Genomic DNA, 24,286 nt, shown 5'->3' with positions numbered 1-24,286 from the left:
AAACCCTGCCAGTGCCCGTCTTACACAAAGGAACATTGACAGCAGTGCAGTAGCAGTGCAGCTGACAAGGAAGCACATGAAGGCTGTAGAGAGCCTCAGTGCTTCTTAAAAGCATCATTTCTGCTTCTGTCACCCTGAGAAGGCCAAATGGGTGCAAGTCAATCACACCGGTTCCTTCTCCATAGGACAAAGGACATCTAGCTAATGATGCTTCTTACTCTCACTCAGCAGGAGTTATGCTCTCTCTCAGGTGTTTTTCCAAGGTAGTGTTGATGGATGTCATTGCTCACTCTCTCACTTGTGATCAGACCACTCCCATCTTGAAGAAGCTGATCTGAGGGCCAGGATTGGTTTGTACCTACAGAAACAAGATTTCCTCACACTGTAGAGCTAACTGACCCTTTTTTTTTTTTATCCAATAAACATGTATTGAACATATTTTATGTGCCAGATGCTGAGGGAATAGAGTGATAATAAGAAATGATCTCTGCCAGGGGCACCTGGGTGGCTCAGTCAGTTGAGCGTCTGACTTCGGCTCAGGTCATGATCTCACGGTTCATGGGTTCAAGCCCCACATCGGGCTCTGTGCTGACAGCTCGGAGCCTGGAGCCTGCTTTGGATTCTGGGTCTCCTTCTCTCTCTGCCCCTCCCCTGCTCATGCTCTGTATCTCTCTGTCTCTCAAAAATAAATGTAAAAAATAAATTAAAGAAAAAAGGTCTCTGCTTTATAGGAGCTTATAACCTACCAGAGGAGACAGAAATAAATAATTTTTAAGGGGAGAGGGCGATGAGAGGGGAACTCACATTTGTTGATTGCCCACTTTATGCCAGGTTTTAATAGGATCTTGACATAGATGATCTCATTTAATCTATTCAGTGATCCTGTGAGGGTAGGTGGTGGTATTCCCGTTTTTCAGGTGAAGAAATGAAGGCTCAGAAAAGTAACTTGCCTAGAGAGACAACAGCCAGTAAGAGGTAAAGTAAGATTTCCAAAGAATTTCTCTGCTCTGTCTCTGCCAACACCACCCTGGTTTAGACCTTCGTTAACTCTCACCTAAACTGTTCCCTTGGGGTGCCTGGGTGGCTCAGTGGGCTAAGTGTCTGACTTCGGCCCAGGTCATGATCTCACAGTTTGTAAGTTCAAGCCCCACAATAGGCTCTGTGCGGACAGTGCGGAGCCTGCTTGGGATTCTGTCTCCCTCTCTCTCTCTCTGCCCCACCCCTGCGTGCGTGCGCTTTCTCTCTCTCTCTCTCTCTCTCCCTTTCTCTCTCTAAGTAAATAAATAAAGTTAAAAAAAGAATTAGAGGCGCCTGGGTTACTTAGTCAGTTGGGCATCCGACTTTGGCTCAGGTCATGATCTCACGGCTCATGGGTTCGAGCCCTGCGGCCTGCTCTGCACTGACAGCTCAGAGCCTGGAGCCTGCTTGGAATTTTGTGTCTCTCTCTCTCTCTCTGCTCTTCCTCCACTTGTGCTTTGTCTCTCTCTCTCACAAATAAGCAAACATAATAAAAAATAATAAAATTAACTGTTGCCTTAGCCTCCCTCTGGCCTCCCTTTCTCTATCAGTCCTCTTAAATATATAAACCTAAAGATCTTACAAATCTTAAAACTTGTATCCCTGCCAGAGTGGTCTGCTCAAAATGCAAATTTCACTTTTTACTTTTATAATTCTGAATTATTTGACTTTTTAAAAGTTAAGTCTGTGGGGCGCCTGGGTGGCTTGGTCGGTTAAGCGTCCGACTTCGGCTCAGGTCATGATCTCACAGTCCGTGAGTTCGAGCCCCGCGTCGGGCTCTCTGCTGACAGCTCAGAGCCTGGAGCCTGTTTCGGATTCTGTGTCTCCCTCTCTCTCTGCCCCTCCCCTGTTCATGCTCTGTCTCTCTCTGTCTCAAAAATAAATAAACGTTAAAAAAAAAAATTAAAAAAAATAAAAAAAATAAAAATAAAAAAATAAAATAAAAGTTAAGTCTGTGTTAACTTTTGCAATTTAAAAGTTTTTTGTTTTTTGTTTTTTTAATGTCTGTTTATTTTGAGAGAGAGCAGAGAAAGGGCAGAGAAAGAGAATCCCAAACAGGCTCCACACTCATCATGAAGCCTAACACAGAGCTCCATCTCATGACCATGAGATCACGACCTGAGACGAAATCAAGAGTCAGATGCTTAACCATCTGAGCCACCCAGGTGCCCCAAAAGTGTTTTAAAAATAAGAGTACAAGGGTGCCTGGGTGGCTCAGTCGATTAAACGTCCAACTCTTGGTTTCGGCCTACGTCATGATCCCACAGATTATGATAATGAGCCCTGAGCTGTTGAGATCGAGCCCTGAGGAATCTGCTTAAGATTCTCTCTCTCCCTCTCCCTATCCCCTTCCCTGCTCCCCTACTCGAATGAATGAATGAACAAAAAATAAATGTATACATACATACATACGTACGTACGTACATATGTACGTACATAAGAGTGCAAATGTTAGAAATCTCCCCTGTTCCTCACTGTGGAATTGTTTAAGTTTCTTGGCCTGGCATTCAAGACTTTTCAAGACCCGCCTTCCTTTCAAATCTCATTTTCTGCCATCCATCTTCTCCCGTTTTATAATCCTTTTATTTTTTATTTTATTAAAAAAATTTTTAATATTTATTTTTGAAGGAAAGAGAGAGCATGAGAAGGGGAGGAGCAGAGAGAGAAAGGGAGACACAAAATCGGAAGCAGACTCCAGGCTCTGAGCTGTCAGCACAGAGCAGGACGCAGGGCTTGAACTCACAAACCATGAGATCATGATCTGAACTGAAGTCGGACACATGCCCAACCGACTGAGCCACCCAGGCACCCCTCCCATTTTATAATCTTTTTAAAAGATTTTTTTTTTTTTTAATGAGAAAGAAGGAAAAGAGGGGGGAAAAGGAAGGAAGAATGATTTATCACTTATAGTATTTGTGAGAGAGATCATACTCTCATACTTGCATGCGATGCCCTTGCTGTTTCCTGCCTGGAGTACCCTCACCATCCTTGCAGCTGCTCTTGCAAGGCCTAGCTCAAGGATCTCTTCTAGGTTGGACTAAGTGCTCCTGTGAGCTATATCATTACTTGCCACATTGTGTTGAAACTTTTCTGTATCTCTTATACTAAATTAAAAGTTCTCTGAAGGCAGAAATCACGTCTTGTTTATCCTTGAACCCCAGTGTTTTATCTTGTGTAGAATCTGGCACCCAGTAGAAGCTCCGTAAATGTTTGTTGAATGATGCATGCCTGTGTTCTCTCCACCATTCCATGCTGTCAGTGCACAGAGAACACAGGGAAGGAAGTAGTACTCTGTATGGGGATTCAGTGCATGGTGTGGGGGCATAGGGAGAGTTAGGGAATGCTTCTTAGAAGAGGGTAGATTCACACCAGGCCTCCAAAGATGACTAGTATTTCATCTAGCAGAGAGCGGCACAGGGACAAGTTCATATGTACTTCATAGTCATGACCTTGTCTTCGTGTGCTGTAGCCCGAAGTTCTTGGCCTAGTAGGCAAAGTGTGATTATGGAGTGGATAAGGCATAAAATTAAAAATTCCACAGCCTTGGATTGCTGCATGATAGCATATCCAGAATTTTTATTTTCCCTCAGTGCAGGGAGATTGGCATTGCACATACTAGGTTGCCATATCTTAGGAGATATAGGCACAGCCCAGCCAGCCTGCACTTTTGAATTAGTATCCTGACCACCTGGTAGAATGGAATCCCCACTTGGGTCATTAAGAAATCATGCTATGATACTGGGTTTTCTGAGCATACTGGGGCCATGCCCCTGGGGGCTCCAAGACTCCCACTCAGACTTCAACAAGAGCAACTTCACAGTTTTAAAAATCCGTTTTACCTGTTCATTTCCACATTTGAAGAGTTCTGCTAAGGAAAAAAATAAATTAAAGACTGCTTCTGGATTCTTTTTTGCAAAATGTGTTTGATAACTATTATGAATGTCCTGATGTGATAATGGGTGTATCTTGGTAATCTGAATGAAATTTAACTCTGTACAAGGCACTTTGGTTTTCTCCTATATAAGTATCACACTTCTGTTTTCAGAGATTGGAGTAGTTTTTAGTACTTGAAGAATAGGGGCTATCATATTACTGACTGGAATTATATCTTAAATTTCTTGTAAGTGTAAAATAGGATATTTAGATACACTCTTGAAAGTCATCTGATGTGGTTGAGCAGTATAAGGGAGAATTTCGTTGTAACACCTTACATTTTTAGCTTGTTTAATCCTATGACAGTTTAGTAAGGTTGATACAGTTATCCCCATTTTACAGATGAGGAAACTGAGGCTGAGACATTGTGACTTGCTGAAGAGTACACAGGTATAAATAGAAAGAACTGAGACTTAAATCCAGACTTTTCTGATTGAAGTCTGCTGCTTTTTCCATACATCATCTTGTAGTTCTGAGTAGGCCCAGGGCCTGAGGGGATGATGTGACAGTGGGGAAACCTTCACACCACCTCACTCCCTCTTCAAACAGCATTCTCAACGTTAGCATGTTTATATGTTGGGGGTAAGATTTTATCTTGAAAATCACTGTGCCACATTCAGCCACTACTCACGTTACCACTACTCCCTTCACTGAGGAACAGAAAATCCTGGGTACTCTCTTGGTGACCTAAGGGTGGGTTGATTTGGGGTTTTCTTTTCCTCCAGAATAGCTCATCGGTTGACTGGTTGATTGATTGATTGATTGAGGTTTTGTTTTGTTTGAACTAATCTCCATGCCCAAGATGGTCTTGAACTCATGACCCCGAGATCAAGAGTCGCATACTCTGCCAACTAAGCCAGCCAGGTGCCCTGGTTAACAGATATTTTTGAGCCTGGTCTATTTTCCACACATAATGCTGCATGTTTCTCTGCTTTAGCTTTCCAATCAGTTTTCCATTACCTGGTTGAGCATGATGCAGTATGGTCTTTATAGGACTTAGCTGTATTATGGACAGGGATCAGATAGGATCCTCTGCCAATTTGTGTTCTTTGAGCCCAGGAGCTTCCCATGGTTGTTTAAATCGCAAAATCGTTCAGTGTGCAAAGACTTGTTCCTTCTTGATTAGAAACTCCTTATCGACTAAATTTACCAGCAATTCAAAATATGCTGTTGATTGGTCTTATCCTTACTCTCCAGGTTACACTGGGAAGGTGAGCTGTAGTTAGTTCACCCTGAAGGTGCAGTTTTGGCCTTTTGACTAATATTTTTCCCCTCAAGTGTGGACTAAGCATACATGTAATTTCAAAGCTAAGAATCAGAGCCTACTTAAAATAGTTCTCAATAGTTTTTTTGGTTGGGCACAGTGACTTCTGCCTACCTTCACCTTGCAAGTTAAGAAACTCAGATGATATATTTATTCATATGTACCACTTTTCATTCCTAGCAAGAATGTGCTTTGTGGCTTAGAATGACAATATGGAGGTAGTGTCAAATTGCTGTTCGGTTTCTTTGGCTGCAAATTCTCCTTGCATTCCAGGGTTGAAAGTACGAACTCTTTTCTTTTTCTAAAAAAATAAGATATTGCAGAAAGAGACCACTGGTATGTTGGTTTTCAGGGAGGGCTTGAAAGTTTCAGCTTTTCACTTCTTCCTTGAGATGTAAATTTGAAGGATTATAACCTAAAGCAAAGACTTCCAAAGTTGTGTGTTATAAAACATAAGATAACCTTCTCACCCATTAGAAGAAGTTATAAGTCTGTGCTGTGAATTGTTGATAAGTTCAAGGCCCCTCGAAGATACCACAACTCATCATGGTTGTTGAATGTACTTTGGAGGCTCCATTGAGGATGTAATTTCTTATTTTTCATGTTAATGGTAGACACCTACAAGGTCCTTGTAACTCCCAGTCTGTTTCCCAGAACCATTTTACAAGGTGCTTTTACCAAGCAGCAAGGGGGTAAGGGCTGTAGGCATATGTCTACATATTGTCTGCTCTTCCAGGATTAATTTTTTGTATTGCACCTTTTGGTATTATTCATCCTGCATTGAGTTCGTGACTGTTCAGAGTTTGCCAAGAAGACTATTAGAGAACATAAGCAGACTGCTCAAACTATGGACTGCTCAAACTCTGTATCTATCTATGAAGAGCAAGCATCTGCATGTAACCCAAACCATCTTAGGGGGTGTGTGCGTGTGTTGGGGAGGTGGGGAGTAAAATCTATAGTAGCCAGTTTTTCTAACCATTTATGTCATTTTTATGCACTAGTGACTTGGTTTCTTTGCTCTTTCAGGTAAATATGCAGAGGACATTGTTGGAGAGCTCTTTACTCAGGCAAATACCTTTGCCTCTCGGGTAAGCTCCCTTGCTGAGAGGGTCGACCGCCTACAAGTTAAAGTCACTCAGCTGGATCCCAAGGAAGAAGAAGGTAAGGAAGCTGAGCTCAGCATTTGCAGGCTTTGCTGAGCAGTTTCTTAGAGTTTTTTTTTTTCCTGATTTATAAAAAAGTAAAGGGAAAAATCACAGAGACCTATGGAGTTCTGCTTTGAAATGACACAAGCCTGGGTGGTGTAAAGAAACCTTTTTAGCTCTACCACACCCCCACACACTCCCTCTCTCCCATTCCCCCAATTCTTGCTCAAATGCCCCCTCCCCCAGTCGTATTTTGTTACCATAAAAGTACTTGGAAGATTCATTCCTCCCAAGGAGAGGCCTGCTAGATCTGGCCACATAGTAAACCTTTGTGTTGCCTCATTTTGTTCAGTCGTGAAATGGCTGGGCTGCTGACAGCCTTGTGGGGCTTCCCCAGAGGGGGAGGAAAAAAAACCTGGCTGCAGACAGCCGCAGCCAAGAAACGCAGCAGCTGAGGCCTCTCAGACTGGTGTGACTCAGTGTTTGCTCAAATAGCCTGTCGTCCATTTTCTAATGCCTTCCATCTTCTCTCAGTGTCACTGCAAGGAATCAACACCCGAAAGGCCTTCAGAAGCTCTACCATTCAAGACCAGAAGCTTTTCGACAGAAACTCTCTCCCAGTACCTGTCTTAGAAACATATAACACCTGTGATACTCCTCCACCTCTCAACAATCTTACCCCTTACAGGTAACCTGGCTAGTTCCTCCCTTTTTCAACCTGTGGTTAACAGCACTAGAGTGTCTTTTTATTTAAAGATGTTTACATCAGAGGATTGTATCAAAAAGCTTACTACCTACCCCAGAGTTGTTTGTGGCAGCAGAAGCTAATATTTACCGTATAAACACTTGTCACTTATTATTGTTTGGTTTCTGAAATTCATAGTAAATATAATATGTATTGAAAGTTTGCCATAACACTGCATGCTGCAGAGTTTAATTTGGTGTAAGCCAGGTCCATCTTGGATTCTGTCCAAGGAATTTAGTTATTATAGAACCAAAAGGACTTTGTTACAAGGCAGTCCTAGAGCATGCATCCCAGGGGCAGCATTCTAGCAAGGCTCCCACTTACTCAGAAACCACTAGATTACCAGATGTTTGGGTGTGTTAGTGGGGCTAGCTTTGTGGACTGGCTGCTCTGGGCCCTGAGGGTCCTTCAGAGCTTAAGGAATAATTCGTATCCTTCCAAATGAGTGTCTTTACTTTGTTTAGAACATCCTTTCGACACTCCCCTCTGCAAAGACCTATGCTGCTGCAGCTAAACTTGAGAAAGAAGGTAGCCTTATAGACAGCTTAAAGCCCTTCCCCCCTCCAGTGGTCTGTAGTGTGATCATCCTGCAAAAAAACACTGAGCAGGGGCAGAAAGCGAATATTTATCTTGCTTGTATCCATAAATATCTTTGGAACAGGTAAAAAGTAATTACAGATAGCTGGAGGCAGATGTCTTCTGTGAGACATGGGTATACTGCAAAGTAGAATGTGTGTGTGAAACTCAAGGACACCCACCTGATCCAGGGAGCCTGGAATAGGAGCATGGTAGCTATTCACACAGGATAAAAGTACATAGCATCTATCCTGCATTATTACTGCGTAAAATTATGTTTGCACCTTGGCTTTCAAAGGGGCTAGCTGGCAGAGCAGGGCAGAGATTTGACTCTGTAGCCTCCATCATTTATCAAGTTGGATTTGGGCAGAGGGGTTTCAGGGCAAGAAGGGAGTGTACACCTGATATTGAAGGGAGTATGACATACGACAAAGGGCTTGTGTGATAGGATAGGGTAAACAAATGATATTAAGACAAGTTTATTTTCCAGTTAATGGTATTTTCTTACTTATCATTCTCCTCTCAATTATCTAGATTTGGCCTAACAGAAATGAGCAATGGTGTAGCTAACTCAGAATAAGATTTAATATAAAAATCATTAGTGTTTGATTTGGAAATGCTTTCTGTGTGTTGTGACAGGATTGGAGGCCAGGGAATGGAATTGCTTTTCTAATTCTTTCTAGTTTAGAATAGTGCTAAAATAAATGTCCACCCCTACCTAGCACATACTTTTTAGAAAGTGAGAGAGACTTAGTCATGCCAAAGTGCAGGATTCCAACCAGGAACATCAAGTCTGGCAGGTAACCCTTACATGGACACTCAGTAGCTCTCTCTGTACTTCTGTCACAGCCACTAAAAGATGGTAATTCAATCTTATCATAAAACAGCTGGCCATGTGTTTTCACTGGGGCCCCCTTGTGGTTGGGGGGTTGGGTGGGGGGTGCTGAGCTATTCTAGAAGGGAGCAAGAAGGTGGATTGCTGTGGTTACCTGTTTTTACAGAGAAATAACAGCTGCACACATAAATGCTTTCATGTGTATATATGTATACATAATGTACACATGTGAACCTGCACATACGTGCATAGGTTTCATGTGGGTGGGAAGCCACTAATGCTTCCTAGAGAGTGCTGGGGAATTGGTGGGGGAAGGGGAACCAATGGCAGAAATCCCCTCTGGTGTGCCAGGATATCAGGATGTCCTCAGGGGGATGTCTGTAGCCATGCAGATCATTAGAAATAATCAGGATCCCTGCTGCTCTAGCCCATTCTTGCCCTGACCATGCAAATTCCTCTATCAGGAATTGAAAGTAAGGCTAAGTTTCTTAAAAAGCCAGATAAATAAAGAGGCGCCATTCAGGGGGCATTGGAATGCTGGTGTGGAAGAGGAAATATGCAGTCGATTTGAATGACTTCTTGATTCCTCAGTGTAAAAACTGCTAACTGGTAGGTATTTGGAATATTGGATTTGGTTGGGAGCTCATCTGTCTACTGACAGCTACTTGTCTTCATTTCTATCCCAGGGACGATGGGAAAGAGGCACTCAAATTCTACACAGACCCTTCGTACTTCTTTGATCTTTGGAAGGAGAAGATGCTGCAGGACACCAAGGATATCATGAAAGAGAAGAGAAAGCATAGGGTGAGGGGAAAGGGGCCTCTGTTCTACACATCAGTAGGCACGATTGTGGAGGGGGGATAAAAAGGAAGCCAGTCTTATATGAAGTAATCATTCCAAGTGGCTGCTTGCTTGGATGCCAGGTGAAACTCTTTAAAAAATGTGTCCACTCCAAGCACAACCAAGATGAAAGTATAAATCACACCAAAAATGTGTTTGTTCCCCCTAGCGCTATTAACAATTGAGTATATTCAGGCTGAGTTTTAGAAATTGACTTTTCTATTCACCATTTATTTCTCTTGCAATTTGCACCTGACTCTGCTGGACACTCAAGCTAGGCTAGTCCCTTCCCCGCCAGTTTTGCAGCTCATTTCTCAGAGATCAGCACAGGGCCCTACAGTGTTTGATTTACAAACAGGAACAGTTTAACACCTTCACTACTGGTTCGGTAGGGCGGGGTGAAGGCATAGACTTAGTTTTGGGAGGTGCTCCCTTCCCCTAGACCTCCAGTGATGCGTGTAAGCATATGACCTACCGGTGGCAACCTCACAATCCCATTAGCATGTCTGCCGGGAGGCCCAAGAGAGCGCCAGGGGCTAGTGCAGCTGCACAGGCCGAGGAATTCTGCCTTGGTTGTTTTATTTTGTTTTGTTAACTATTTCCTTATATCTGTCCCAGATATTTACGGCTGTTATTACTCCTCATCTCTGTTGACTGACCTTTGTGGCAGAGCAAGTAACAAATAGCTTTTTTACTAACCTCCTAACAATTAGAGCTGCTCAGAAACATCAGTGAGCTACCCAAAGAGGTAGTGAGTTTCCCATCTGTAGAGGTGTCTGAGTGTGGGATTGAGTGAATGTGTTTGACTTTGGGAGGTGGTTTGGACTAGATGACTCTAGGTCATTCCCAAACGAACAATTCTATAAATTCTCTAGTTACCGTGTGTTGTCCAAGCAAATCATCTCTTTGCATCCATGAAACCTGGTGGAATTTTAATGAACTTTGGAAAATGTTTTACAAAGGCTTTTCTGTTTCTTATCCTTATAGAAAGAAAAGAAAGATAATCCAAATCGAGGGAATGTAAATCCACGTAAAATCAAGACACGTAAGGAAGAGTGGGAGAAAATGAAGATGGGACAAGAATTTGTGGAATCCAAAGAAAAGCTGGGGCCTTCTGGGTAGGTGATGCTTTCGTCCTATTGGTAGCATTCTTTGAAGGGCCTGGGGACCTGGGGGCAACAGCCTAACAGCTCTGGTGTGACACCTTTCACACCCCTCTGAAGTCTGGCCGTGTGGCATAGATCATACCACTATTAATCAGCTACCTTAAAGCGCATCCATCTGGTGATTAAAATTTGCTAAATAAATCAAGAGATGCAGCAGTTTAAATGAAGTGACTGTAGTAGTCTGGAAAAGAAAACCCATGGCTTCTAGTGCCCTTGCTCTGCCAGACACTAGTATGTCTGTGGGCCTCAAAGAAAAGACTGGAAAGAGAAGAAAAGTGGTCTTGGGAGCCCTTTGCCTCCACAGCTTTGATTTGAAGGTCGTGCCTAAGGGCTGGGCATTTCACAGGAGCGGAGAGGGCCAGGCAGAGGATTTGTGCACATCACCAAAGCAACTTTTCAGTCAGCCTTTGTCAGTCTCGGGAGAGAGGCTGGCCAAGGGACTGAAAGCAGACCTCAGAGACAGTGTGGGAAAGGTCGCTTGGCCAGTATTGAGGCTATATATCTCCATGGGGAAATAGTAGATGTCAGTCTGACCCATTTCCCAATACCAAATCACACTGGAGGTTTAAAAGGAAAAAAATGGTTTTAGAGCTTGGTTTGATGCTTATCCTGATGTCCGACCTGTGTGACATTCAAAGCCAAGTTACCACGACTGCTTGGCATGAATGTTGCCCTGGTTTTTCCTCTAAATACATTGCATCCTGGCTGTCAGAGAACGATGCCAGCCCATGCCGGGTGTCTAGGAATGATAAAAGGAAAGAGTTGAGTTGTTCTTGCTTTTAGGAATAACTCTACCATGAAAATCTTGACTTTTGAAAATCTTGACACTTCTGACACTTGTTCTTCCTGGATTAAGAGATTTGTTTTAAAGAGTGACGAAGGTGGTGCGAGAAAAAATGAACCTTTCTACAGGGAGATCAGCCCTGAGGGCACCTTCCTTACCTTCAACTCCAAGTAAAAGGGGCCATTTTGTTCCATGGTCCCATCTTGTTCAGTCAGGCCTTGTCTCAGGTTCTGGGACTCTAAGGCCAGAATCTTGCATGTTCAGAATGCCAACTATTACGTGTTGTTTTTTGTTGTTTTTGTGGGTGTGGAATGGGGCTGGTGAAAACAAGGACTTTGCCTCCCATTTTCCTCTTGTCCAAGAAGTTTGGGATCAGGCCACATGGCTGGCCTACCTGGATATGCTTGTTGGGGAACCTATAAAGAGATGTGCCAAGCCTACAGGGGTCCGGGCTTTGGGGATTTTCTGCATCAGAGCATCATTTGATTTGTTAGTTCTCTTCAACTCTCTTCTCCTGGAGTCTGTTTGCAATGAGTTCTTTAGAACCCAACAGTGGTGGAGAGAAGGGGGAGGTGGAGCGGAACCAACCATATTTTGCTAGCTGCTAGTTGGTGTATTTATGCTCATTTGGAGGTTTGTTGTTCACCCAAGGCCCAGTGCTCTGGGGGACAGGTTTTCATGAGGCGCAGGCCCTAGCACCTTACTTAAATTGGCAGCTTGTTGTGTTGGATAAGAGACCTGGCAGGGAGACCGAGTCTAGCTACCACACAGCAACTTGCATTTGTCCTCAGCTTGGTTTTGCAATCAAATGCCTCCTTGGCCTTTGAGTACTCCAGAGGCTTGCTGACCTCCAAACGAGGCTGTGTGCCAGTCACGTGTTTACAGCTCACTAGCCTTGGGGCTTGGCTTTGCCCTTTGCCACAAGATAGACTTTGGGATTTGGGTATAGGCTGCTCTTAACATTTGGGAGAGAATTTAAAACAACTGCTGGGTTTGCCAAAGCCAACCAGCACTGGGAAAGGAACGGCATGGTTTTGATTATCTGGGTTGGGAGACATTTAACAATAGAATTTAGTCCTAAATTTTAATCCAGAATTTAGTCCTAAAATTAAATTTCAGAATTTTATGTGGAATTTTATTCTTTCTTTTTTCCTAATAGCTTTTGTATCAAATGCATTTTTGTGGAGTCGCTTAAAAAAGCATGAGCGTATCACTCACACTTTTTAAATGACTGTTTCGGCATTGGGTTCATTGGCAGGTATCCGCCCACCTTGGTGTACCAGAATGGCAGTATTGGCTCTGTTGAAAATATGGATGGAAGCAGCTACCCACCACCACCGCAGTCAGATTCCACTTCTCCACCTTCTCCTTCCTTCTCTGAGGACAGCTTGCCTCCCCCACCCGTAGAGTTCAGGTAAATGATGCTATCTCTTCTGTCTACTTTGAGTGGTTACATACTCAAGAACAAAATATGTGTTCCTTAGGGTGCCTGAACAGGCTCAGTCTGTAGAGCATGCAACTCCTGATCTCGGGGTTGTGAATTTGAGCCCCATCTTGGATATAGAGATTACTTTAAAAAATAACATCTTGGGGCACCTGGGTAGCTCTGTCAGTTAAGCGTCTGACTTCAGCTCAGGTCACGATCTCACGGTTTGTGAGTTTGAGCTCTGCGTCAGGCTCTGTGCTAAGAGTCTGTGTCTCCCCTCTCTCTTCCCCTCCCATGCTCATGCTCTGTCTCTCTCTGTCTCTCAAAAATAAATAAATGTTAAAAAAAAAGTTTTTTTAATAAAAAAAAAATAATAAAATCTTAAAAAAAAAAAAAAAGACGACGAGGGATGCCTAGGTGGCTCAGTCAGTTAAGTATCTGACTCTTGGTTCCGGGTTAGGTCATAATCTCACGGTTTGTGAGATCAAGTGCCACATTGGGCTCTGTGCAGACAGCATAGAGTCTGCTTGGGATTCTTTCTCTCCTCTTTCTTTGCCCCTCCCTCTCTTGCTCATGTGTGCTCACTCACTCTCTCAGAATAAATAAACTTTTTTTTTTTTTTTTTTTTTAAGTACAAAATGTGTGTTCCAAATCCAGGCCAGGACCAGTAAAATAACTTCAGTGAAGTCTGTCTAGATAATAGAAATGATTAACATTTTTTTTTACGTGTTTGTTAGGTGCCAGGCATTATGCCAAACACCTTCTATGTTGCCTAATCCTCACAACAATCATCCTGAGCTAGGTACCCATTTTACAGATGAGTGAATGGTAAGGCACAAAGAGGTCAGTGAACTTACCTAAGGTTGCACAGCAGAGCCATGATTGGAAAGCAGGTCATTCTGTCTGCAGAGCCTATATTCTTAACTGTTTAGCTATACGGGAACAGATAGAGATCACCAACTTATCTTTTACTTTTTTTACTTAGCTTCAATTCAGTATGAGTTAAATGAGTGGCACATTCATTTCCCATGTCTGCTGACCCTCAGATCCTCATCCCTGTCAGGTTTTTCCACATGAACGCTGGAGGTACATTTGCCTAAATCTGTACCCTGCTCAGATTGGTCAGCTTGGCTTGGGTTTCCTGCCCTCACAAGATCTGGTGAATGACAGTAGCCTGAGGAATAGAGCCCAGTGAGTGGGTGTTGTTTTAGATTTTTTTTGCATGCCTTCTTGGTCCCCAGCTCTAGGATTAAACAGACTCTTCCTCCTAGAGAAGGGTTCAGGAGGGTGCCTTCCCTTGGAAAGCTGAAAGGTTTGAGGAGGACCTAAGAGATGACCTTGGCTAACCCTTACCTGGTAGAGGAATCCTAGTCTACTTCTTTCAAATAGTTATTCTCAATTTCTGCTTGTATTCCTCTGTTGATGAAAGCTCATTACATTACCAGGCTGCCCCATTGCATTGTTGGTTTGTTCTGACCATTCTCAGGTTTTTCTTTCTATTTGAGCTAAAATGAAATAATAGTCAACTGAAATGAACCTAGGCTCGTAGATAAGCTTAATTAGAGGTGGATGTTCACATGCTGAGAGTGATGATGGGTCTCTTTCTGTGTCCTTTTAGCTGCCCCGTAGACAGCAACCAAAGAGGGTCCGGTTTAGCTGGACCCAAAAGATCCAGTGTGGTCAGCCCAAGCCATCCACCACCAGCGCCTCCTCTGGGCTCTCCTCCAGGCTCCAAACCCGGGTTTGCTCCACCACCTGCTCCTCCACCTCCACCTCCAGTGATGGGCGTTCCACCTCCACCACCGCCTGGAGGATTTGGGTCTCCGGGGACCCCACCACCACCTTCACCCCCATCTTTCCCACCTCACCCCAATTTTGCTGCCCCTCCGCCTCCTCCCCCACCGCCCGCAGCTGACTACCCGACTCTGCCACCACCTCCCTTGTCCCAACCAGTGATAGGCGCACCTCCTCCTCCCCCTCCTCCCCCTCCTCCGGGGCCCCCTCCTCTCCCTTTCAGTGGTGTGGATGACCAGCCTGTTGCACCCCCACCACTTGCCGATGCCACCAAGCCTAAGTCCTCCTTGCCTCCTGTGAGCGATGCCCGCAGTGACTTACTTTCAGCCATACGTCAAGGTAATTCCCAGTGCTGGGTCCGGGGCCATGAAGTCTTGTCTTTCTGCAGCCGGGATGACTGATTGGAGGGTGGGCTAGGGGTTCTGTGCCCTTCCCAGGAAATAGCTTTCATTAGGTGGGGAGGGATTGGGAGGGACCTCAGGCTTCAGATCAGCCTAAAGAAAGGCTTCGCTCTGAAAATAACAGAGATTTAGATTTCTTTCCACCTTGGTGTGAAGTAAAGGATTCTTGGGGCACCTGGTACTCTACCCAAGTCAATAGAGCATCCGACTCTTGTTCCCAGGGTCGTTGAGTTTGAGTCCACGTTGGGTGTGGAGCCTATTAAAAAATCAAAAACTAGGGGCGCCTGGGTGGCTCAGTCGGTTAAGCGTCCGACTTCGGCTCAGGTCACGATCTCACGGTCCGTGAGTTCGAGCCCCGCGTCGGGCTCTGTGCTGACAGCTCAGAGCCTGGAGCCTGTTTCAGATTCTGTGTCTCCCTCTCTCTCTCTCTGACCCTCCCCTGTTCATGCTCTCTCTCTGTCTCAAAAATAAATAAATGTTAAAAAAAAAATTTTTTTTTTAATTAAAAACTAAAGGATTCTTAGGGTTCCTAGACTGACTTAGAAGAGCATGTGACTCTTGATATATCGGGGTCGTGAAAATAAGTAATGTGTTCTTAACTTGGGGTCTTTGAACTCCTTGAAAATACATGCTTTGCATGTGTTTGCATTCATTTTGTGCCCCGGAAAAAAAAAAGCATCACTACTCCCTAGAAGGTACTTCTCTGGCCAGACTCCATCATGGCCCTCTCCTCCACTTTTGTGCCTTTCACATCCTTCTTTCCTTCTCTCTTTCCCCCTTTCTCACCCTGTCCTTCTCCCCTTTTTCTCCTATCCCCTCCCTCTTTGTCTCCTTCCCCACCTTTCTGTGCTCCCTCATCATCATCATCTGACCCTTGTGGAGCATTTATTCTCTTTCTGTCAGAGGTCAGGTCTGGCCCCTAGGGGTTAGAGTGGTTTCTTCTGTGTGTGAGCCTCCTGGAACTGAAGGATTGTCTGGAGGAGACAAGTTGGGGCAGCTGAGCTCCGTGATAATCGATGAACTGAGCAGACTGAGTGCCCACTTGGTGCGGTATGGTGGCCACTCCCCACTCAGAGCCTCTGGAGGAGTACCGGCCTCACCAGCCTGACGGCATGGAAACCGGAAAGGATGGCAGCCTTCCTCTCCAACATGCCTACAGCACTAGGGCCAGAATCGTATAAACCCTCATTGTCTTTTCTTGCTTCCCCCTTTCTCTCTTTGCTCTTCCCCCTTTCCCCATACTTCACCCACCAGTAGCCACTCCCCCTTCCTCAGTCCTGTGTGGATTCTGAGACCTACTCACCTTCTGAACCCTTCTCTCTCTCCTTCTTTCTCTCTCTCTCTCTCACCAGGCTTTCAGCTGCGAAAGGTTGAGGAGCAGCAGGAACAAGAGAAGCGGGATGTTGTGGGCAACGACGTGGCCACCATCTTGTCACGTCGAATTGCTGTGGAGTACAGTGACTCGGAAGATGATTCCTCTGAGTTTGACGAGGACGACTGGTCGGATTAACTCTTTCTGCCTGCTCTCCCACCTCCTTTTTCTTTCCTGCTGCTGCCTTCTTTGATGCCTATCCCAACAGTCCAATGGGGGGAAAGAGGGAGGAAAAAACAATTTCAAGGGGCCAAAGCCTTTTCTGAAGCAACCAAAGATATATCCAAGTGCTTCCTCCAAATCAACATATATTTTCCCGTCTCCCCATAGTCAGGCCCCGTGGGGGCTCCTGAGGTTCAGTAGCTGAGATGTTCCCTCTTCCCTTCAAGTGACCGTTGCATATTGAAGAGAAGGAAAAACTCCAGAGCAGATCCCTTTGATTGGGCTTAGATTGGAGTTGGTGCCTTCCCCTAGGAGCCATTTTCAACTGTGGCCTTCTTCCAGAATCCTTACCCTCACCCTTTGAATAATGCGAGCCATCTTCTGGTCCTAATGCCTGCATGGACATGGCCAGCCCCTTTTCCCATGCACTGAGAGGGCAGAGCAGGCCACACGTCCTAGCAGCCAGACTGCCTGCCACACCTTTTTGCCCTGGTGAGCAGGGTGAGCTACCTTTTGCTAAGCTATCTCTATGTCTGGATGCCCTTTATGCTAGGAGCCATCAGGCCCTAAGGAGCATCTCCCCATCTGCCCAGAAATTGTACCTTTCTAAAGGCTGAAGTTTTCGCCTCCCTCCCAGGCTCCCTCTCCAGAGGGTGGTGTCCAGGTGTCCCTTAAATGTCCCTCCCTCACTACCAGGTGCGTTAGGCACCACAGCCCAGCTCAGACCTCTAATATCCATGACCAAACTGGCCCCAACACACTGGTGTGTGGACCTCTGCCAGCTGTCAGGAATCAAGCTTAGAGACTCAGAGCTGCGGGACTGAAAGAAGGGTAAACTCCTTGAATCCTGCCCTCTTGATGATGCTGGAATCTGGACACGGGAAATGACTTGCTCCAGGTCACACAGATGATTGGTGACAGAACTGGAGCCCAGAGTTCCTCATTCCAAGTCACCTGTGTCTTCTGGAACCAGGTAGGGGTTCCAGACCTGCTGGAGTCTAGGCAGAGCAGTCTTGGCTCTGTGCTACTCCAGACCTTACCCCATGGGTGGGGGTCCCAGTAGGAGGGCTCAGAGCCAGTGCCAGGCCTGTCAGTGCTGCTCAGACCCTTATAGCCTGTCTTACAATTCTTTGCTTCCCCTTTACTATCACCATTGAACCACATGGCCTTGGGAGCCATCCTTCTGGGGGACCAGAGGTAGTGAGAGAAGGAAGGGGGTAGGCAGCTTTGACAGGTGCTGTTTTCAATTCCTCTGCAACTCGTCCCCTTTTTATTTCCCCAATTTAAGCATAGGTTCTGCCAGCTGTAGAAACTTCAGTCCCTCAGGCTGGCGGCTGCCGCAGGTAGCTGCCTAGGGGGGCCTGGCAGCCGTGAGGAGGGCTGAAAGGCAGAGGGGCTCTGGGTCTTGTTTCCAGCTCCCTCCTCACTGCGTGCAGTGATGTTCCCTCCCTCGCTCCCCCTCTTTCCAGAGCTAATACACAGGTGCTATTATTCAAAAAAAAAACTGGTCAGCTTTGGCCAACAGTGAGGTTTCTTCTCTTCTGCCCTAACTATTGTGTAGCCTCTTATGCTGAAACCGGCTTCTCCTGGCTTCTCCAGCTTTCAGAGCCCTGAAACAAAGAGAAACAGGATCTGTCTCTACCCAGCACAGCAAATGGTTGTAGTAATTGCCAAAGCCCTCATAAACCCCTCCGGCTTGAGGAGAGTGTGTAATCACGGGTACTACCGCTGTGCCCTGGCTGGATGCTCCCCCTCTGCCTTCTTTCCTTGAACTCTGGCGTGGTGACTGAGCCAGTAGGGACCAGCATGCCCTCCTGCTGGGGCCGCTCCAGAATATACCCTCCTCGCCCTCCCCAGATCAGGTGTCTGCGGCACAGGTCTGGTACCCTGCTACAGTGCTGAGCATACCAAGCTGTGTGTGCCCCCGCCTTGCTTCCCTCCTTGCACTTTGGAAGCTGAAGGTGCTTTCTTCAGAACCCTAAAATGGCTGTTGAAGGTGCCCCTGGCTGCAGCCCAGCAGTGGCTGGAGAGGCAGGTGGAGGGCAGTGGTTCTCCCAAATAGGAGTCCTGGGGCCTGGCCAGGCCAGGGTTTGGGCCTAATGGCTTTGACTAAATTACCCCCATCCCCCTCCTTTCCGGAAAAGGGGGAGCCAGCGCCACTTGCTATCATTCTGCTCTGACCTTGAAGGGGGCGGTGTTGGCCTGGCTTCTGGAATGGACACAATCCGCCCTGGAAAGGGCTGGGGGCAGGAGCGGGGGTGGGGGGGTTGGGGGGGCACTGCCTGCGGAAGGTAGGATTAGATCATTAGCTCAGTGACCTCCTAGGGTTTCGATGTGCTGTGTTCTCATCCTACAGCTGGTTTGGTAATGATCTGCAAGTCCCGGAGAGCAACAGCACAGCTCTGCCTGACGCTCTCATTAAAATCTATGCAGCCAAGCTCTGTGCTTTGTAGCAGCCGGCCTTGCGAAGCCTCCTCAGCTCTGGGGGCTGGGGACCCAGTCAGCCGAGAGGCCCTCTGGGCTCTATTTATGCATATGCGCATCCCCCCACCCCCCCACCCCCAAAAAACCCAACTTCTTTAAACCCAGAGCCCTTTAAGATGATAAAGGACCCTGTGCAGGTAATTGTGTGTCTTTGGAATCCTGTAATTGTAGAATGCAAAGTTTAGTGATTATTTAAACTGGGCCAAGGCTGGTAGGAGTATGGAGCAATGGCTCATAAGGACTCTTAAGCTCTGAAGCCAAGGAGCCACCTCCCTTCCCTGGCCTGCCCAGCCCAGGGGACCTGCCCCCATTCCTGTGGCCCAGGGACCCAGCTTCCATTCGGCAGTGTCAGAAGTGACTTGTGGCTTTGCCATGCTTGTGAGATGACTACATTCCAAAGGAGCAGCTACCGGGAGGGGGTAGGCTCTGCAGTCCCTTGGAGGGCTCAGAGCAGCTGGCCCAAGCTCCAGCTCGCCTCCAACGGAAGCTCAAGCGCCCTCAGAAACGACCCTGGCCAATGTCACCGCAGAGCCGAGGCGGTGTTGTCAGGGCTAATGTGAAATCTCTTCCCGTGGCGCCGATCCTCCGGCTCTGCAGCGCCAGCTTGGACAGATTGAGGTCTCTGTGGCTTTGGTGACCCTGCTTAAGCATTCCCACCGTGTCCCAGCTCGGCTCTCTGCCTGCCTCCCTCTGCAGCCCCCCTCACCTGACCTCAGGGCCTGGGGAGGGGGCCAGTGCCCCCAGGGCAAGGGGCTTTTGCTCCAGAGAAGTGTCAGGCTTCCTGGGGGCATCAGGCTTTGAGCTCTACTGGGGTCCTGCATACCTGGGACCAGGTTTCGCTAGGAGATTGTGCCTCATATTGTGTCTCAGTGAGGGCTAGGGAACAATTCTGTTATTGTATTAACTTAACTCAGTTAACTCACTTGAGAAACTAACCAATTTTTACTTTCTGTCTAGAATGATGTACATGTAGGAGAGTGAGCTGTAAAGCTCCCAAAGTGCCTTGTTTTCTCTGATATAAATATATTTATAAGGACCTATTCCAGTGGATTCTTGGGTATGTTTGCCACATCGATTTTTAGGGAGTGGGCCTATAACATTGTAGGGAAATGGTCTGGAAATGGGTCCCTTTCCCCTGAGGGTGGGAAAGGAGATTCAGAGATCTGTGAGGGTGAGGTTAAACCAAACCCCTGAGGTGACCCTTTCCTCTTCGCTGTACTCCTCCTCTTAGGCCCTTAGGAGGATGTCCTGTTTTTTTTAAAGCCCCGTGGCTCCAAGCCTGGCCTCATTTGTTTCCCTGCCAGGCTCATGTGTGGACCACATTAGCACCCCCATGACCTGAGGATTCCATGTAACAATTTTATATATACATGCGAATATGTAAATGCCGACATTTTAAATAATTTGATAAAGTCTTTGTAGCTACTCAGCCACCTTTGGTGTGTGTGCGTGTGTCTGTGTATGTGCACGTCTCTCTGTTTCTAATGGGAAAAGTGATCGGAAGGGGACAACATTGAATGCCATAGGTGGTGGCCAGAGCTCTGGAGGGAAGTCTAGTGTGGGTGGGCTCCAGGAGCAGGAGGCCTCTGGTTCTGGATGGTATACCCTGTGTGGGAGGTGGAGATGAAGGGCGGAAACCATTCTGGTTTAGAAGGAGACCAGGTTGGGGGACCCAGAAGGCCCGATCCCCAGGCCCTCCTAGCTGGCTGAGGTGGGTGTGTGGGCCCAGGGGGGGAGACCGGCTGTTGGCCATTTCATCAGGCAGGAGAAGAGCACCGGCTGAATGCTGATACTGCTTCCCAACATCTGGCCGGCATCTTGTCTGCCTCTCAGACCCAAGCAACTTACCTTAAATAGAATGATTTTCAGTGGAATCTGATAAAAAGTTTCGGCTGCCGCACGCCCCTTCTCCCGCCTGGGAAGGCGAAGGGGCTGGGTTTATATTCTGACCCAAAAAAATGACCTACCCAGGAAGCAACGGTTGTTCCGAGCACAGCTGCTGCGGGTGACTGTCCCTGGGGGTAATTTATGGGCTGACACCCAGTCCCAGTCCCGGGCCCCGCAGACTGCAGTGGGGTGGCCCTGGGAGAGGGGTGGGAGCAAGGTTGGTGACTGCTGGTCACGCCTGCTGTTCAGAGAGAGTCACCCACTGGCGTCCCAGGAGAGGGGGCAGAAGTTTTGAATTGTCAGCAACTGCTGCGCCAGCCGCTCTGAGCTCATCGCTGGAGGTGGGGGTGCAGGGGAGGGGGCGCGGGAGCCAGCTCGCCCCGGCGGAGCCCCTCGCTCCACCCTCCTGCTCAGGCCTGTGTTTAGTCAGCACTTGGCTTCCCGAGACCGGTGACTGACAGGCGGCCAGACGCCCGCCCTGGGAGAAGACAAAACGGTGGTGTCGGGAGCCGCCCTTGCTGGGGAATTGGAAGGGAGGAATGTGGTTCTGGGAAGCGGGCGGCCCCAGCTTAAATTCCGGCTCCTCAACTTGGGAGCTGTGACCCCATGCTTCACCTCTTGGGGCTAATCCTGAGAAGAACGAGCATTTGCTAAGTGCCTGCTACCTGCTCAGGACTGCGCACACTTGATTTCAGCCTTACAAGGGAAGGGTCGGTCCCTCGTTGTCCACGTGAGGAAAACAAGTCCAGAGGTCGAGTTGCCTAAGACCGTCTAGCTGGCCAGGAGCAGAGTCACAGTTCAAGCCCGGGTCTCTCTGAAGCCAGAGCTCGTGCTCTGTCCACCACACAACTCTAAGCAGCTTTCAGAACCTCTGCATCTAGAATCATGGTCTTTGGTGTCGTTGGGGGCATGTTAAGGTCTTCTGTTTGGGTCTGCCCCACCCTCTGGTGCCCAGTTTTACAGGTGTTGGCTATTTTTGTTCTTTGAAATCAAGTGGGCTGGGCCGAGGGCCCAACTGTCCCAGATCATAAGAGTTGAAAATGCCTTGCACCCTCAGCTGCCCGGGAACAAAGTGGGTTCCCTAGGTGTGGCCTGGGGCTTCCCACAGACACCGCTCAGTACACGCACGCACACCCGCGAAGGTGCACACGTTTCTGCACAAAGACGTACACACACACAAGACGACACGTATCCACGTGAGTGGGCACACTTGAGAACCCAGGCCCAGGGTCACGTGCGCACGCCGTACACAGAGCCCTGCCCTTGTGCAAACAAGGACACAGATCGGCACACGGTTACAGGAACACGTAACAGCAAGCAAACCTCACACGGTCCTCAGGAGCCACCCCTCCCTTCGCGCTGCCTCCGCCAGTTCCTCACTGCCCCCTCCTGGCCGCCCAGTGACCAGGGCAACCTGGCACTATTTCCTGTGACTTCTGCTCTGAGGTGGTTGTCAGCTAGTTCCCTTCTTGATAATGAGGCTGGGAGCAGTTTCAGGTGCTCTGCGTAGACTGCCCCTCAGCCCCAGGAGATGAAGGTGTCTAGAGAGAGGTCTGGAGCTGGAGGACCAAAAAAGAAAAAGGCTTTCACACCCTCAGGAAACTCTCATGGTCGACTTCTCAGTACCTTGGTGGCGGGAGTCCTGCGTGGATACCCCCTCCCACCTCAGTAGTCAGCCACTCTGCCCTTAACCTTGCGAACTGTGCACACACCTACCTGCTCACGCTGGATACATATTTAAAGAGGAGCAGACTTCATGGCTGAGAAGTCAGAGGTCAGGTCTTTCAGCTCCCACCTTGCTGCTCCCTCTCTGGGCCTCAGCTTCCTCACCTATTTAGTGAAGAGTTAAGTTGACCATGATGTATGCAAACCTCTCCATCCTGACATCTCACCATGTCCGGAAATAACACCTCTCCCAAACATATGTGCCCGAGTACATTACATCCATAAACACGACCCCATGGATTCTTTAGGCCAGTCCTGGGAGGATTACCAACACAAAACCTTTTAGTGCTGTTTTACAGTTGAGGAAACAAAGCGCAGAGAGACACAGCAACTTGTCCAAAGTCACACAGCAAGTTGGCAGTGGGCATGGAAATAGAATCCTCTTCTTATAGGCCCCAAGCTGCCTACAAGAGAGTAGAACACCCTGGGGGCTCAGACCCAGAGTCCAGGAGATAGGAACAACAGAGACTAAGCCAGAAGCTCTGCTTTTTTTTTTTTTTTTTAAGTTTATTTTTTTAGTAATCTCCACCCAATGTGGGGCTTGAACTCACAACCCCAAGATCAAGGAGTCACGTGCTCCACTGACTGAGCCAGCTAGGTGTCCCAGAAGCTCTGTACTTCTGTCTGGAGTCCTGAAGGCTGAGGGGAACCCAGCGGACGTTCCAGAGTTAGGCGTTGAGATGGAGACTGGGAAACGGCAACTTGCACCCTGGGTGGGTTCTGCCACCCCCCACCCTACCAGCAGGCTGCAAACCTCAGGCTTCTTCTGCAGAGCTGGAGGAGGCTATATTCACTAAGGTATGTACACACACGTGAGTGGTGTGCATGCGTGCCTAGGCTCCACAGGCGTGCACTCACATGTAGACGTACGTTCATATATGCCTACAAATAGGCATGTGTAACATGTAAGCGTACATGTTTGCAAGTCTGTATACATGTGACTATATTTGTGTGCTTAGGTGAGGTGTGTTTGGATGTACATGTGTAAGTGGTTTCTGTGTATCTGGCAGGTACGTTTATGTACGTGTAACATGTTTGCACACGTACTGGGTTTGTTCATGAATGTACTTGGGTATATGCAAATACATGCATTTGTGTAAAAAAGCAGAGTGAATTCTATCCATTTGCATGACTGGGGAGTGTATGTAAATGTGTGTGCAGGGAAGGTTTCATGTGACTGTGTACACATGAATCATAGGGGTGCCCTCCCAAGGGAATATGATGTCAGTGTTCACCTAAGCTCTGGCTCCAGCCAGGCACTGGGCTCGTAGCACCCCCACCCCACCCCCGCACTCTATTCCCCAGACCCATCCTGCTTGGCCAATTTGCAGCCTCTCGCTCCCAGCTCCCCGAGAAGGCCTGCAGCAAAGTCAAGGGGCTGGTGGCCAATTAGCGAGGGGGTTAATCAGGGATCTGGGGACCCCCGGGGGGCGGGAAGCTGAAGGCAGGCATTGGGGTTGGCAGGAGCACTTGCTGCCTGTCATGGGGGTGGGGGAGGGGAGAGAGAAGGAGAGGAGGCAGAGCCAGCCTACTGGCTGGAAACTGAGGGTCTGCCTGTGAATTCATGATTGCTGAGCACCGATAGCAGCAGGGAGCCTGTGTGACACTGTGTGCAAAAGGACATATATACATGCATTCAAGTCCTTGAATGTGGTCCTATATGCAAATGTGCGTACCTGACCAGATACCATCTGTATATACATGTGCAGTTTTGTGTCTGTATATATGT

At 47.5% G+C, this 24,286-nt stretch overlaps 1 protein-coding gene across 2 annotated transcripts in view; it reads left to right on the top strand.

The window, feature by feature from the left end:
* WASF2 (WASP family member 2) overlaps nt 1-18,721 on the top strand; it is a 71,793-nt gene extending 53,072 nt beyond the window's left edge. For both annotated transcript variants that reach the window (XM_042953059.1, XM_042953060.1), the window contains exons 3-9: nt 6,242-6,376; nt 6,895-7,048; nt 9,203-9,320; nt 10,344-10,474; nt 12,565-12,720; nt 14,351-14,865; nt 16,280-18,721. In XM_042953059.1, coding sequence (XP_042808993.1) covers nt 6,242-6,376; nt 6,895-7,048; nt 9,203-9,320; nt 10,344-10,474; nt 12,565-12,720; nt 14,351-14,865; nt 16,280-16,437 — 1,367 coding nt within the window. In that variant the 3' untranslated portion in view covers nt 16,438-18,721. The remainder of the gene's footprint in view (nt 1-6,241; nt 6,377-6,894; nt 7,049-9,202; nt 9,321-10,343; nt 10,475-12,564; nt 12,721-14,350; nt 14,866-16,279) is intronic.
* The last annotated feature ends 5,565 nt before the right edge of the window (nt 18,722-24,286 follow it).

Source organism: Panthera leo, chromosome C1, assembly GCF_018350215.1.
Source record: "Panthera leo isolate Ple1 chromosome C1, P.leo_Ple1_pat1.1, whole genome shotgun sequence".
NCBI lineage: Eukaryota > Metazoa > Chordata > Mammalia > Carnivora > Felidae > Panthera > Panthera leo.
This window is presented reverse-complemented; position numbering and strand designations above follow the sequence as displayed.